General features: G+C 48.9%; 4 protein-coding genes across 4 annotated transcripts; 1 reads left to right on the forward strand and 3 right to left on the reverse strand.

Annotated features, from left to right (window-relative positions):
• Positions 1–170: 170 nt before the first annotated feature.
• On the reverse strand, positions 171–2,337 carry N7455_001558 (glycoside hydrolase family 2 protein; the record flags this gene model as incomplete). The annotated part of the gene is made up of 3 exons (XM_040951351.2): positions 171–354; positions 436–852; positions 935–2,337. The coding sequence occupies 3 exons, from the start codon at positions 2,335–2,337 to the stop codon at positions 171–173; spliced, it is 2,004 nt and encodes a 667-aa protein (XP_040818446.2).
• A 706-nt stretch (positions 2,338–3,043) lies between these two features.
• Positions 3,044–6,666, reverse strand: N7455_001559 (KH domain protein; the record flags this gene model as incomplete). Its single annotated transcript, XM_065604026.1, has 6 exons — positions 5,844–6,666; positions 5,499–5,756; positions 4,961–5,473; positions 4,581–4,905; positions 4,163–4,548; positions 3,044–4,105 (listed from the first exon to the last, which is right to left on the reverse strand). Exons 1-6 carry the CDS (start codon positions 6,360–6,362, stop codon positions 3,044–3,046), a joined length of 3,063 nt encoding a protein of 1,020 aa, XP_065462517.1. The 5' UTR covers positions 6,363–6,666.
• Positions 6,667–11,677: 5,011 nt separating this feature from the next.
• On the reverse strand, positions 11,678–14,221 carry N7455_001560 (uncharacterized protein; the record flags this gene model as incomplete). The annotated part of the gene is made up of 1 exon (XM_040950914.2): positions 11,678–14,221. The coding sequence occupies one exon, from the start codon at positions 14,219–14,221 to the stop codon at positions 11,678–11,680; it is 2,544 nt and encodes an 847-aa protein (XP_040818465.2).
• A 397-nt stretch (positions 14,222–14,618) lies between these two features.
• On the forward strand, positions 14,619–15,590 carry N7455_001561 (putative pyrimidine 5'-nucleotidase; the record flags this gene model as incomplete). Its single annotated transcript, XM_040951751.2, has 5 exons — positions 14,619–14,687; positions 14,747–14,759; positions 14,821–14,856; positions 14,917–15,342; positions 15,409–15,590. 5 exons carry the CDS (start codon positions 14,619–14,621, stop codon positions 15,588–15,590), a joined length of 726 nt encoding a protein of 241 aa, XP_040818130.1.
• Positions 15,591–15,859: the final 269 nt, after the last annotated feature.

The raw sequence follows: 15,859 nt of genomic DNA on the forward strand, positions 1-15,859 counted from the left end.
AGCGCTACATCGTCACTACACCTTCATTTATCAAACTTTCATTGTATATTCTGTAGCAGTTCGGCGTTCAACATTTTAAATTAGAATCACCCAACATGATGGCTGCTTGCGGGCAACTAAAGTCTTGAAGGTATCATGTCACTGGATATCCCCATTGCTAGACGCTGGACCTAACGATGCACAATATTCTTATACTGATCCAGTAGCTTCCTAAACCCCTTCGAGTGATGCGACGTGAGATGATGGTAGTAATGATCCCTCGCAGCATCCATAATCGCCTTCACCTTCTCTGCGGGAACCTTTTCTTTACGATCATAGGTGTACAGACCATTGACCTCCTGCTCAATATCACATCTAGACCAGAAAAAAAAAACATATATTAGCAGAAGTTCCCGGATCCCAATTCCAAAGCCAAGGATGGTGCATGCAACATACAACTGAGTCCAGACAAGCCCACAAATATGTCCGGGCTTCACAACCGCCATAACCAGTTTCTCAAATCGAACCAAGAAGTCTGCCGGGTCACTGGCAGTCGTATACCCCCAGTCCCGCTCGCCGGCAGCCGCAGAGTCCTTAGGCGGTGCGATATTAACCCCGCCAAACTCACTGCAGATCACTGGCGCACCAGGCGTATGCTGGGCACCTTTGTCGACAATCACGGAGCCGGAAAATCCCGAGTAGATCGGTTTAGTGAAAACCGAGTGTCCACCTTTCAATTCGAGGATCCCTGACATGCTGTCACATGCTGCGCCCAGATCGACTGAGTCGCTGTAGTCGTGGAAGGTTGTTAGGTCAGTTTTGACGTGTTCCCAGCCACAGTTGTCGTTGATTGGTCTACTAGGGTCGAGGATCCTGTATTTTTGCATTAGCTAGTTCATCCATTTCCTTCTTGGCGGCGTGGACACGTTGGAAATGCCACCGGGTGGGGTCATACTTGGTCAAGTAGTACAAAGCGCGAACATGGTTGCGCTGCTCGATATTGTCCTTCAACGCAGATACGCCCCACGACTCATTAAGTGGGGTCCAGGTGACCAGCGATGGGTGATTGAGATCCCTCTTCATGGCTTCGGTCCACTCGCTGGTAAATCGCTCAATGTAGTCCGCGTCGAACTCGTAGGCATTTGCCATCTCGCCCCAGACGAGGAAGCCCATCCGGTCTGCCCAGTAGTAGAAGCGCGGATCTTCGACTTTCTGGTGCTTGCGACATCCATTGAAGCCGAGTTTCTGCGCCAGCTCGATATCTGTCTTCAGAGCCTCCGAGGAAGGAGGTGTCATTCCCGTCTCGGGCCAGTATCCCTGGTCCAGGAATAGCATCTGGAAATACGGCTTTCCGTTCAGTCGGAATGTTCCATCGCCGTTTTGCCAGGATAGACTGCGCATTCCAGTTGTAGTCTGGACTTCATCAACCAGACCGCCACCCCCATCAAACAGCCGGAGGGTAATATCATAGAGAACGGGATGCTCCGGAGCCCAGAGTGCAACACCCCGACTCCAGACCCCGTCAACACCAAATAGCTCTGGGTTCTGTGTCTTCAGCTTCCCCACCACACCTTCAGCAACCTTTAAACCCAAATCAAGTGCAACGAAAGTTTTATCCCGCAGAAGCTCTCCATCCACCTTCGCAACACTTAGCCCTCCAAGCGATACCTCAACCTCAACCTTTGCCGCACTTCCAACCCGACGTCCGGCAACATGAACCTTCGCATGCAACTGACCGAGCTCGATATCATCAGAACGAATCACCGTCCCTCCACTTCCACATAGCAGCCGCATAGCCGGAACACTCTCCAACCAAACAGATTGCCAGATACCCCCGCTGGGGGTATAGAAGATACTCTCGGGGACAGGCTTCCAGAACTGCTTTCCACGCGGCTGGGTCATGTCATAAGGCGAGTCTCTAACGCGAAGAGTGAGACGAGCCTCCGTAGCGCCGTCAGCCAGGGCATCAGAGACATCTATATCGAATGGCACATGTCCGCCGCGATGTCCGCCGACAGGGACACCATCTACCCAGACAGAGCACTCGTAATCGACAGCGCCAAAACGGAGGAGGAGTCTATTTCCCTTTTGCTTTTCGTCTGCGGTGCGGATGTCTGTGATGCGTCGCTCGTACCACATTACCTCGTGCGCTTCGATGAGGTTTATACCCGATGCAGGAGTTTGGAATGCGTACGGAACTGTTATCTGGTGGGAGGGCTTTTCTTTCAGGCTTGTTTTGGGCCATTGGGAGGTTAGGCCTTCGTCTTTGTCGTCAAAGGTGAAAGTCCAGGGACCGTCTAGGGTGGTCCAGTTTAGAGGGGTGCGTTGGAAGTCCGGGCGGGGATAGGATGTTGGCATTTTGGATATTATGGGAGTTTAGTTATTTAGTTTAATGGAGGGGTTTATGGTCTCTTGGGAGTTGTAAATTGATGGTTGGGGGTTGTGGGAGAGAAGTACTTTGTAAAGGTCAACTTCGACCCCGCGTCTAACGTCACTCGCCACGGGGAGCATACGCATACCGAAACGTCGATCTCACTCGAAGCTGAGGTTGATATCATAGGGTTCATGTGCATAGTTGCATTTATGCTCAAACAATGGCATCCTTCAAAACAACTTAGATTGGAGAATGTCTTCTAATGGCAAAATCTCATTGATGATTGGGGGATATCAAAAGAGTAAAACATCAACATAAAAACCCAACTTATCGGAAAACTCCTCTGAAGTCGATGCCAGATCTCCCTGGTATCAATTCAGACTATCCAATCCTTTCCTCCTAATGCGCACCGCGAAATAAATAAAAAAATAAGACAAAAAGAGTCAGGATATGGTCAAGACCATCCTTGCTCTATCGCACGCAGATCTTGGATATCTCGTTTTCTTTTCTTGACGCCTTCATTGCTTGCGTTCCGTGGTATCAATCAACAAGAAGACCGACAAAAAGACAACCGAAAAAAAAAAAAAAAAACACACACGCTGGGAATGAGAATAAAAGCAGGAAAAAAAAACAAGACAAAAACAACTCAACCAAAAAAAGGGTATACTGCTGCAAATGGATATTTTGGTTTTAACGCGGTGGCCCAATTGGGGCCGGGTATCCAGAAGTAGAATTGGAAGTGCTAGGACGACCACTATCAAAAGAGGTGCGCAGGTCATGCTTAGGCGTCATGTCACCCGGTGCGGTGCCGAAGGGGAACTTGGCATCGAAGCGCGTGGGCCAGCCATTGCTGGTACTGCTCTTGTGGCTGTGCGAGCTCCCCAGGACGGGCAAATCGTCTTCGGGGAGGTTCACGCCAGAGTCGTTCCATGGGTTGCGGTAGCCGCTATCGCGTGACTCCATGGAGACGAGTGAGGCCTTGGAGGCGTTGCTCGAGGCGTGTTTGAAGAATGATCCCGGCGAGGCGGAATGATTCTTGCGGCCGATAAACGAGGAGAAGGACGAGATGCTCCCGGGCTTGCGGAGGCGCTCGAATATCGAGCCTCGTTCACTGGTCTCATCGGAGAAGTTCGGCCGGGTGGGCGAATCGGTCGAGAGGGGCGCTGGGGCGTGCTGCAGTAGCTTCGAGTCGAAGAAGGGCAGCGACTCTTCGAACGAGTCGGATTTAGGGCGCGGGATAGCACCCTTGACAGTGTTCGCGTCGAGTCCATGCGCAACAAGACGGGAAATCAGGAAGTCAATCGCATCCTTCAAGCCACCGGCGTTGTTGCGCGTGTATCCGAGGACCACACGGTCTTCAGGCCCGGGAGTGGGAGACGAGGAGCCTTCCTCGTGGGTAGTAGGGAGATCGGTACCAACATCCACGTTGATATCGACCTCGTACTGTTCCTTGAGCTTGGTCCGAACATCAGCGAGGAAATCAGAGCACTTGAAGTAGTCCTGGAGTTCGATCGAGCTCTGGAAGTGAAGCTCGTGGCTCTCTGGCACCATGCCAAGCAATGCGTCGACCGCTTGGGGAACCTGATACTCAGGGCCGGAGATGGTGACAACGTCACTGGCAAGTTCAGTGCTTGGGAACTCAATCTTGCAGTTCCATTTCTTCTCCAGCTCGTCGATCTCAGTCATACGGGCCAATAGCTCACGATGGTATAGGCGGTTGATGACGACTCTCTCAGCGACGTATTCGGCATCCTGGATATTGTAAGTTTCTATCATGAGATAAAAGCTGTAGACACTGTAAACACTTACAACTTTCTCGACCATATCCATAATCTCCTGCTTGACAAGGTCCAGACTCTGAGCGTTGCGAGCAGGGGTCCGACAAATCACGTTGTCAACCTTGATGTCGTCATCCTCCTTGCCCATGCCGCCGCGGTCCATGGCGTTGGAGAACTTCACGAAGACAGAGTACTTCTTCATGATGCGCTGGATATGTTGTCCACCAATTCCGATGATCCGCTTGTGATACTGGTCAGGCACATGGAACGAGATCGATGCAGGCATCTCCTGCTCAACCAAGTCCAGGCCATTCTTGGTTGACTCATACTGGTTGCCGCACACGTCGATATAGAAGTTATACTCGTTGAACCCATCGAAGATAATCTGGACATTGCCTGAGTGCGAGTCAGCATCTTCTATCACGGGTGGAATGTCTGGTAAAACTCACTCTGCCCCATGATCTTGTTGATCTTTCCGTTCTTCTTGCCACTAACAAACTCCTTGTGCTCGTTGGCCAGCTCAATCTTCACCCGCATCTGGTATTGGCTTCGCATCACGAAGGGAATCTGATTGATGACGGTCATGGCAGCCTTGACTGCATCATCGGAACCGTTGATCGTGAAAGTCAGATTGTCAAAGCTGACCTCTGCTTCCGAGTTGGTGCAGATATCCGATAGCATGGAGCGAATATCGGCAGTTGAGGGAGCACGGAGACCACCTTGGGCCGGGTCGGGCATGATAATCCACCACGAGGCACTATAGAATTGACCAGCCTGTACATTCAAAGATTAGCAAATCATTCCGTCAAAGTGTCACAAAGCGACGCACCAGAGCCATGATTTCCCGAACTGTCCGCTCAACGTGCAACACCTCGGTGCCTTGAATCCGAACAAGGCCACGTTGGCTACCCAGCTGCGGGAAAAGAACGTAAGACCCGTTCATTTCCATCACCTTCCGGACCTTATCCAAACGATCGAGCAAGATGTTGTCGATCTTGCTCGAGCTGACAACCACATCCTTGACAAAAATCTTCACTCCCATCACCAGTTCTCGCAGCTTCTGCTTGGCGCGAGCAATCTGTTCTGGGGTCTCACCCGTAATATAAACCTCATCCTCGCTTCGACGGTTCGCACCGGGGGGTATATAGCCGAAAATTTGGGGGAAAGGCGGGGGGAAGTATATAGCGGTGCCTGTAGCTGCCTCGATGAGCTTGATGTTCTTGCGGGTGCGACCACAGACCAAGGTGTGCATAGTCGAGTCCAGTTTGATGGCATCCACATGGCGTTTGAGCTGGTCTCCGGTTAGTTTGCCGGCCTCACGACACACGCACACAAAGACGTACTATTTGGTCAATCATAATCAAAACCCGGGTTTTGGCATGTTCCGAGCTCTCCAAATCGCCGTAGATGGCAACCCGGAAGCGCTGGTCCAAGCCATTGTCCGACGCGTAGCCATAGGACGAAACCACCGCACTATCCGCATCGTGGAGCTTGGGAGTCAGCAGGAAAATGTCAGCCCCGGTGTAGGCGGCCAAAGTGTCGAGGTGCTCGAGCACGCTAGCTCTAATTCCTTTCGGTGATCCGTCTATAATCAGGTGCATATCCACGTCGACGGTCGCACATCGCTAGTGAACGGTCCGATGTTAGCAAGGGATGTCTGCGGACCTGAAAATCCTGCTGGTGTCGGAACCAAAAAAAATTCATCCACGTACCAGCATGATCGGGGTCTCATTCAAGATTCTCGCCCGCATCTTTCGTGCCATCTCCCCATCACCTGTCACACAGACGTTGGTCACCAACCCGTTCGGCCGGCGTTGTAGCGATGGCACGGCCTTAGCTTCGGAGGTCGTGAGCGTAGCTTCCACGCGTCCTCCTTTCTCCTCCGTGATCTTCCGGCATAGCCTCTGCAAACCCTCAACATTGTTTGTGTGGACGGGAAGCTGGTGTACCGATGCGCCCTCTAGTGTGCCTTCCGGGAAAGTCCAGCGCTGGAGAGCGCCGGGACTGGCGTGGAGCACATCTTCGACATCGGGGCCGGCTAGGGTCGACGAAAATGGAACGTTGAAGGACAGATTGACTGTAGGGTCGATACTAGTCGGCGGTGTCATGGGCGGCGCACCGTGTGGTCGGCGAAAAGCCATGTCGGTGTGAGGTCTAGACATCCCGAAAGTCGGCGTCATTCGTTCCCAACCATGACGGGCCTGGCCCGTAAAGTTGGATATCTTGTGCATAACTAGGTAGAGAAATCTCTAACCCCTTGAGCGAGTCGAGGGGATAGAGAGAGGGAGAGAGTAGATGGATTGGGTTGGAGGGGGTGTGGGAAGGAATCAGGCCGTTCTCGACAGGGATGGGAATGACCTGTGTGGGCGTTTCGACCCGGGAATGGTGGAAACGAAGATCGATGGGGCCAACCAACGCAAATTCTCTCCTCCGTATGAGAAGAAAAAATGAAATGAGATGAAATAAAGATAAAATATAAAAATGAAATATGTGTATATATCTTTCACATAAAAATAAGAAAAAGAAAAAGAAAACAAAAACAAGAGGAAAAAAATCAGGTGTCGTCAGTCCTTGCGGGTCTACTTAATTTTGCAGTTTTTTTGGGGGGGGGGATTTATATGTATTCTTGATATATTGCCTGTTTAGTTGGGACCTTAAGATATTTAGCTATTAAAGGATGGGATCCCTTAACTTGACATCTTATTCTTCGAATCCACATTGTCCTTAATCAAGAATGCAGGATCTTGAATGTCCATTCGCAAGGGTCTTCTTGGCAAATGGGAATCTAGCCAATATTGGATACTTAGTACCCGATACAGCACATCCCATCACATATAAACTATCTGGCCAGTTATCCCAGTAAAATTACCCTTCGAGTCCCTAGAAACCTAGAAACCATGTCTCACACCAACTCTGCCTTAGAAAGTGGATATGTGAAAGTGATAGGATGCTACGGAGTACAATGAAGTGACTATTTTGCGCCTCAAGGCTGTGCATTCACCTTTTAGAAGCCTTCAGGTACTTCAGTATCCGAATCATTCCGTACCGTACCAAGCATACACGGGTCGATCCTTTCATAGGCTCCGGGATAGAGAACCCTGTATGCCGGCGTATCTCAGTCCACCTTAAGGATAGAACATTGCCACCGGCTGGGCCGGGAAAACTGAGGGGTCAGGCCTGGTCAGACCTGGTCAGGCATTGTGGAGCTAAAAGGTTGATCATACCTGCTGATGCCTAAGCGGGATTCTGACTTCTGATGTCTAGACTCTACGGCCCCGGGGGACAACCTATTGTGCTTCCGATACAATACACTGTAATTGCAAATTCAATATAACTACTCCGTACATATATATGCATGAATGATACTCACAAACGATTACTATATAGTATATAATATATCTTGCAATGGACTGGGAACTGGGAATTATCGCCCATAACTTCCCCTCATATAGTCGACGTCATCTCCTCGTATAGGCGGTGGTGGGTCACTTCTTCAGCTCAAGGACTTGACAATTCCGACTGGACCGTTTTGAAAACCAGACTGCAGGGGGTGGTCAAGCCGTCCCCGGTTTCAAAAGGATTTATCACATTCTGTTTTAGCTTTTAGCTTAGAGGGCATCAAGATAACGGCCTGGTTAATCAGTGTATGAAATAAAGCTTGTGAAAGTTGACATGTTGTTTCTTTTCACTGTATATGGAAGAATATGCAGTCCACTTCACCGGAAGATATATAACAATTTATAACCGCGATTTTTTTTTTTGCCATATTTCACTCTTGTCGATGTACATAGCCTTTTCAACTCCACAGAGTACAGTACCTCTATGGGTCGCTTAGACCGATCGATCGTTACAAGTCGTCGATCATTGGTACATAGAGGGATTCTCCGGCAAAACCGTCGACTCCACATGTCATCGGTAAACGGTTGACAACTAAACCTGTTAGCCGTTACTATATAACTACTCTGTATGTTATAAAACAATCCTGTCTTAGGCATTATTGATAGCGCCCAAAAGGATTAATTTCCCTTAGATGGTAGCAGTACTACAAAGTGGTCTAGGTTACATACCGCTCACGTACAATATCGTGATCCAACACCGGCTATTAATAGCGACGACTTTCGTCCATTCAAACCTGAAATCTAGGAAACTTCCCGATAAGGATAACTGCATAGGACTGAGGCGCGATCAATTGCGCCAATCTTTCAGCTTGCTATAGGATACTAATTCATGCTGTACCGGGGCTAGTAGCTGAGGGAGAAACCATTTAAGCTCAGAGACTCGGAATTCCAACACCATCAAATAGAAACTAGAATCCCTAAATTCCCTAAATCGCTAATCCTAATAGGCACTAATAGAGAATATAGCCCTGTACTGTAGAGGTGAAAATAAAGTGGGTGTCTTTCTCCTGATTGGCTGAGTCTTCTTCCCGATTAAGTCAAATGGGTTGCCCAGGTGGCCAGGTGAGTCTCCCTTAGCTGGAACCCGCCCTGGATCGTAATCGCTTAACAGGTGGCCTCGGGAATACACCCAGATTGTACTAATGGCGAATTTAGTTCAGGGGTGTCCTGTGTAATATGTACTATCGATGAACTAAACACTAGTCCCTCATGGACTCATTGATTTGGCTATTTGATCCCCAAGTAGTTGAATCAGCCTGACCAGGAGGAACAGGCTGTCTGAATTATATGGCAAACTGTGTCTAAGCCCATTTAATGACACTGAGTGTCATTAAGCTTTGGTGTCTTCGGGAAGATTATTTAAGTTTGAAGCTTTTCTAAATCGAAACGGTTGTACTAAATGCCCTAAAATTATATATTCATACCATGAGCATCACCACGTTGGACCCAATATTGCAGGCTATGTTCGAGCTTCTCAGGCATATAGACCAGGCAAATTCAGACAATCTGATTGAAATAGTAACATCGTAGAATAGAGTTTCTAGCTGCAAATATGTTGTTTTCTGAGGGAAGGCAATAACAACATCAAACAATATCCCAAAATTAACTTGAATTTATCCCACTGTTTGATGTTACATTAGAGCTGTACATGGAGTAGACACACCAGGACTAGTATAAGTTTTCAATATCGCATGTCCCGATAAATTGTTGTTAGGTGAGATAGAAAATACCTGTGACAGCGTTGTGTCCACGGGTGTATGACCTGTTTGTGGTGCGCAAACGAAGCAAGAGCTTTCCAACCCAATCTTACTCTTTCTCGGTCTTTCTCTTTTTACCTCCCTCTCATCTTACAACTCACCTTCAACCACTCTGCATCTTCCTTTGTCAACTACCCATCCCCCCCCAATCTCAGTCTATCAGTGGCCCGATGACGACCAAGGCCAAAGGTTCTGACCTTCTTGATAGACTGCCTACTAACAACACATTTGATACCACATAGGTGTACTCTGCAGTAAGTTACACCCTATTTTCGTGGTCTTTGACCCTTGATTATGAGACTTTGGTCTGTCTCAAGATGCCATCTTGCAAATGATGATTGATCTATCCAGGACTCGATCTGAGCTACATGACGAAGATATTGTCACTCTGATGCGAGATGTGCATGGTTAATTAACATAAGAATGTGCCTTCCCCTGGATCAAACAATCCGGATTTGACTCCCACAGCTAACTGCCTGGCCCTTTTGTTTTGACAGACTTTTACTTTATAACCTGGTTCCTTGGAACCTCAAGTCAAGTCTCCATCGAATACAGGGAGAAATATCCACACAGCCCTCAAACACAACAGAGTCTAGTAAGGACCAACCCTTCTGGTCCCCCTTGACCTCACCTGTTCATCCATGTCTGCGAAATGTGATATCCCAGGTACTCTCGCGACCTTTGGCTAAGATACAAGCCTGACGAGTCTGGCTACAAGGTTATTGTCTTTCCAACATCAAGGGCAAAATATATGAGACGTTCCTCAGTTGCATATCATTTCAACGCTTCGTCGTGATCTCGTTCGCATCAAAACAAGGTATCAATCTATCAACCCCCCATCCCTCCCACAAAATAGTCCTGACCATTGTTATGCCATACTTGCAAGTGATGACCGAACCAGAAAGCGAATAATCGTGTTACGGAATCTGCCATGTCGTACAAAATTACTCTGATACAAGTTGTTGCTAACTTTAGAATACACTTGTCGTACTACTCCCTTGACAGAGCAAGAAATCACTAGCTGGCCATGAGAGATTTCCATTCGGGTGCCTGTGACCGACCTAGCACCGGATAGAAGTTTCAAGATTGCACCTTGCATATCTCTTCTCTCGAAAGCTTGACCACATTGTCTCTCGACAATTATTACCCTGGTTGGTACTACCTACATTTCATTTTCAAGACAGCCGTACTCCAACTGCTTCACTTGCACATGATGATAAAGCTCCGTCTTTTTGAAAATTCCATGTAGACATTTTACCTCAGTCTGATTCCAGGTGAAAGGAGCCAAGGCTATTTCCTTTTTTTCTTGTTGATACTATAACTTACCGACTTTAATCGAACATGGAAGGCTGACAAGAGAATTACACAAGTACAAGAATACACCACAGAGTGTTGGAACCCTCCAAATCACGAAATATTCCTTAGAGGTCCTTGAGTGGTGAGTTGAAGCCCATTGTCTACCTGTGATTTGATATCCTTTCATGCGCCAGCTTTCAACCCTCGGGGAATGTTTGGCTCAGAACTCTCAAATGATGATAAGGGTTTGCATCCTGACGTGGTACCTACAATGCTGAAAATATCTGGCCATCTGATGTGAGATGAATACAATTCCCCGAGGCTAGACGATCCAGCAAAATCAATATACCTTGACCATTTCCTACCGCACTTGGGTTTTCTTTATTTCCACATGATGGACTGACCATTTATCTGCAGATAAGAGCATGATACCGCAATTTTCATGTGTCTCTTTCAAAAGATGAGTGGAACACTTACTATGTACATGTATGCAAAGTGATCCCTTAGTATGACTTGGTACAAAATCAACTTTCGATTTCTCGAGACATTTTCTGTCATGTTTGAAAACTTGCAAATGGTCCCTCTAGTGGTGAAGTCCAATTACATCCACAACGCGGATAAAGCTTTATAACTACATAATGCGAGTTTCATTGTTCTGAAAAGTGTCCAACGGAAAATAACGTCCGACGAAAGCTCGCGGACATGACCACTACCAATACTTTCAACGAACGTGACGAATTTACAGAGAATGTAAGATCAAGACCTTCCAATAAGAAGGTGTCTGAGATACAAGTTGCCCAAATGGCGACTATCAAGAAAGTTGGAATCCCACATGTCGAAAGAAGCGACTCTCTGATGTACAACGGGTATTGTCAGCCAAATCCTATTGGGCTCAACATCTCTGATCGGTGATCGTGGCTTGTACTAATCTGTTGATAGAAGGCTACTTGATACGTAGTAATAAGATAATGATTTTAAAAGACCTTGCAAAGTTTGCATTGCCTAAGGTATGAGTCTGGAATAGTACAACTAGATACAAAGTCATGAAATGCTCGCAAATCGAGGGGGAAAAAAAGAATCAAGCGCGTCACGCTACTAGTAACGCTGTGCACCCCGCTGGATCGTATCATTCGCACCATCCAGCGCTAGGCGATCTCCCTCTTCATCTTCACCTTCATAGTACCGTCGGTCCCGAATGTAGTACGGTCTCTCAACGTATTCCGCGGGTTGCCTTTCCCTGAAGGTACTGGGCGCACGGCCTGGGCCAGTTGGTCGTACGCTCCCAACTCGCTGAACAACCTCATGCGCGTTCTCATAGCGAGGCTGTGGAGGACGAACACTGGCTGTCCGAATTATTCTCTCCTGGGGCAATCCACGCTCATCGACATAGACTGCATGGCGAGGAAGGTACTCCGCTACTTGTACACTGCCGCTGCGTGAGTAAGGTTCATGGCCTTCCAAAGGAGCAGCGTAGCCTTGTCTCTCATCGGCTGCTACGGGACGGGCATATTCTGACGTCACTCGCCTGTAGACTGGCTGGGGTGGGGGCATTTCCTGCACATAGTGTCGTTCACCGTAAGGGTCTTGCACAACCGAAGGCGCACGAACACTGCCCGCGTGGTGATGCACTCGTTCATTGTAAACATCCTTTGACATCCGAGAGACTGGCCGGGGCGGGGGCGGAGGTGCCATCGGCTGCAGTCTTGGTGCCTGAGGCAACTCGTAGTACTGGGTGCCATGCTCATCAACCACGATCCGACGTAGCGGGGGTGCCATAATCCGTGCCGGTGGTGCCTCTTCGTAGTAAGTCTCCCGATATGTTGGGGGCGGCATGTCATCCGCAGCAATGTAACGATGCTGTGCGTAAGGAGGGGCTTCTTCGTAGTACCTTGGCCGCTCTTGAACCGGGCGTTCCACAACGTATGACGCCGCCCGAACTGGGCGTGGGTGGGCCTCAATGTACTCACGAGCATAGTCTGATTGTCGAGCATACTGTGAACTGGCGACTCGTCGAAGATCGGCTTCCTCCCGGATTGGTCGTCTGGTGCTTAAACGAGATATTGTGCGCGGGGGGCCAGCGTCTGGTAGAGGCTCGTGGTACGGGTCAATCTCGTAAACTGGCTCTCGTACTGGCGGTTCGCGACTTTCGTATACTGAAGTGTATTGAGGAGACGCGATGTCAATGTAAATGGGGCGCTCTGCAGGGTTTCGGCTGCGAACAACCGTAGGATCATCGGCGAAAGGTGGCGGTGAAACGGGTTCCTCTTTGATGAATGCGTCGACAGGCTCTGCATTTTGCGCTCTGTGCGATGCTTGGCGAAGCCCTTCATCGCCTTCACGCAGCCTCCTCCGTTTCCGGGACATGACTTGAAAGACCGGTGCATTGGGACTGCCACGAGCAGAATCAATGTCCGAGTACACCTGATCTGAACCGTGCTCAGACCGTTCATCCCGGATGTGCTGGACAGAAGGAACCTTTGCAATGGCCAGAGGTGACACTCGAGATGGCCGGGGAGCTGCCGGTGATGTGATGTGATTTCGAACTACCTTCACGTTTGCGGGAGACGGGGGCTTGCGGATATCTCTGGCTCGTTCGGTGTATCTGGCATCTGGCCTAGATGTTCTTCCAGCACCACTTTCTAACCCACGGGGATATTCGCGATGATCCGCTGGTGGCGCCGCTGGAGCAGGTGGGGAATATTCGGGTTCGTCCACAGTCTCGAACTGATGCGAATCGCGGAAGCGGCTGACGGGAGCCTCTGCTTTGTGTTCGCGGGCCTGCTTCTGAGAATAGGAGTGACGCTGGTCAGCAACAAGGTAAGCATCTGGCATCTCCTGATCAGATCCAGGACGGTTGAGAGCTTCAAGTCGCTGCAACTCATCTGCGTAATGGGTTACCGGAACACGTGTGGCAGGTCCTGTGGGTGCAACTATAGCAACGGGGGATGACTTTTGGTGCCTGCCAGTTTGGGGAGGCGAGTCAGGAGCTCTACTGGAGTAAAATGAATTGTCGTCCAAGTCACTGGCAGCACCGCCAGGTCCACTGGCCTCAGATGCATCGCTCAGAGAGACTGGTTTCACTGCCTCAAGAGCCTGTTTGAAGACATCCGAGACATCAAAGTCGGGCTTTGTGTCTTGAACCGCAGGTCTCTGTTTGGTCTCTTGTTTCCTGAACTCCACTTGATCACGCAGCGCTCTTTCCAATCTCTGCCTTTGTAACTGTAGTTCCGCCCTGATTAGATCATCCGACTTGGTCAAGAAAATGGGATCGATCTCGGATGTAGGTTTTGAAGCCACACGGGCGGGTTGTGGTGCTGCAGGCAAGGCGTTTCTGGCCGAGGCACTCTGCAAGCTATTGTAAGGATGTTTTGTGGGTGCAGCCACAGGCGCTTTTTCCAATACAGCTGTCGGAGGAGGGCTTTTAGGTAAATGAGTTCGAAGAGGGACATTTTGGACATTTCTCCCAGACTTGCGCACCAAGTGCTGGGGAACATTGAGTCGGGGGTGAGTGCCCGAGAAGACTTGCTCATTGATGGTTAGGATTTTTTCGTACTCCCGTACCTCATCATCCGGTGTAGGGGCTGAAACAGCCATGGGACCTGCTGGAAGGTGAGTTGCTGGCCCATGAGTTGCGGCCATGGTGCTAGGGAAAGCTAGGGAAAGGGATCGGTGAAGCTAGAACAAGATGAGAGAGACTGAGAGCAGATATGTTTGCCAACGCGTAAAACACACGTCAAATATCCACTCAGTCCAATCTACGATTGAGAGGGCTCTGAGGGTTGGATGGTAGAGCAAATGAAATGTTGTAAAAAGTCCATGCTGGCCGTCAGGGCCGCTAAATCGGATTAGGTAAGGTCACGGGTACTGCCCAGACATCGGGAAAGTGAAGGAGCGCGAAGAGGAAGCTCATCTTACTTCCATTCTTTGACTTATGCGGTCGTTTGCGTTATCCTCTTGTCGGATTATTAGACCTGTTGCGAACTTGTCTAGACTTTCACCTGTTTATCTACCCCTGCGATTTCACAGTTCAAGATCGATGGCGACCAACGGCGCTAACGGAGTCAGTGACTCACGGCCAGTCTTCTTCTTTGACATTGACAATTGTGTAAGTTAAGAGAGCATAAAGTTGGAAATTCGGTCACTAATTGCTATGTGCTCCTACAGCTCTATTCTAAAGGTTGGCGCTCTTGATTTCCGCTCTTCATGAGCTACTACTGACAAAGCGTACTTCTGCGCAGCTTGCAACATCCACGATGAGATGCAGGCATTGATCAGTAAGCGAAGCCGATATAATGGGCTGGAACATACAACTAATGGGACTGCACTTTTACTAGATAAATTTTTTGTCAAACATCTAGACCTTAAATCGGAAGATGCCCATATGCTACACCAGAAGTACTACAAGGAGTATGGGTTAGCCATTGAAGGTCTTACCCGCCACCATAAGATCGACCCACTTGCGTTCAACTACGAGGTCGATGACGCCCTACCTCTTGACAATATCCTCAAGCCCGATCCCAAGCTGCGCAAACTGCTGGAGAACCTAGACACAACAAAGGTGAAACCGTGGCTGCTCACGAACGCCTATGTTAACCACGCAAAGCGTGTGGTGAAGTTGCTCGGCATTGAGGATCTGTTCGAAGGTGTTACTTATTGTGACTATGGAGCTCTACCCTTGGTCTGCAAGCCTAGCCAGGACATGTACGCCAAAGCGGAGAAGGAAGCTGGTGCTCCCAGCACGGATCAGTGCTATTTTGTTGGTATGTCACCCTCCACTGCATGAGTATGATCGTTTTGGACGCTTTATGCTGATGTTGTTGAACCAGATGATTCCCACTTGAATTGTGTACATGCGCATGCTCGGGGATGGACTACCGTTCACCTTGTTGAACCAGGTATCCCCATCCCACGTAAGCCGGCTTCGAAGTACACGATCTCTAGTCTCCAGGAACTTCCAGAGCTTTTCCCCCACGTTTTTAAGCGGCAACTCGAAAACGGTGGTGCTTAGATATAGACCTGGCCATGATACTATTTGTTTATTCCCCTAGACTTTTGGTTTACGACCATGAATGTATATATGATTATGGGCCTATTTATCTAGCGAAACATACAAAGCTTTGGATTATGTGAAATGAAATCAGGGCTCAAGCCCACTATAATAATACAATAAACAAGCCATTGGCCGTATTTTCATCAATGCATGGAGTGATCTACATCGTAATTCGAAGTTTCTGCCTCAGGCAGCAGAGTAATCACTTGACGCGCTCCGCTGAACTC

The sequence above is a fragment of the Penicillium solitum genome (genome assembly GCF_028829755.1).
Source record: "Penicillium solitum strain IBT 25940 chromosome Unknown utg000001l_segment0_segment0, whole genome shotgun sequence".
Taxonomy (NCBI): Eukaryota; Fungi; Ascomycota; class Eurotiomycetes; order Eurotiales; family Aspergillaceae; genus Penicillium; species Penicillium solitum.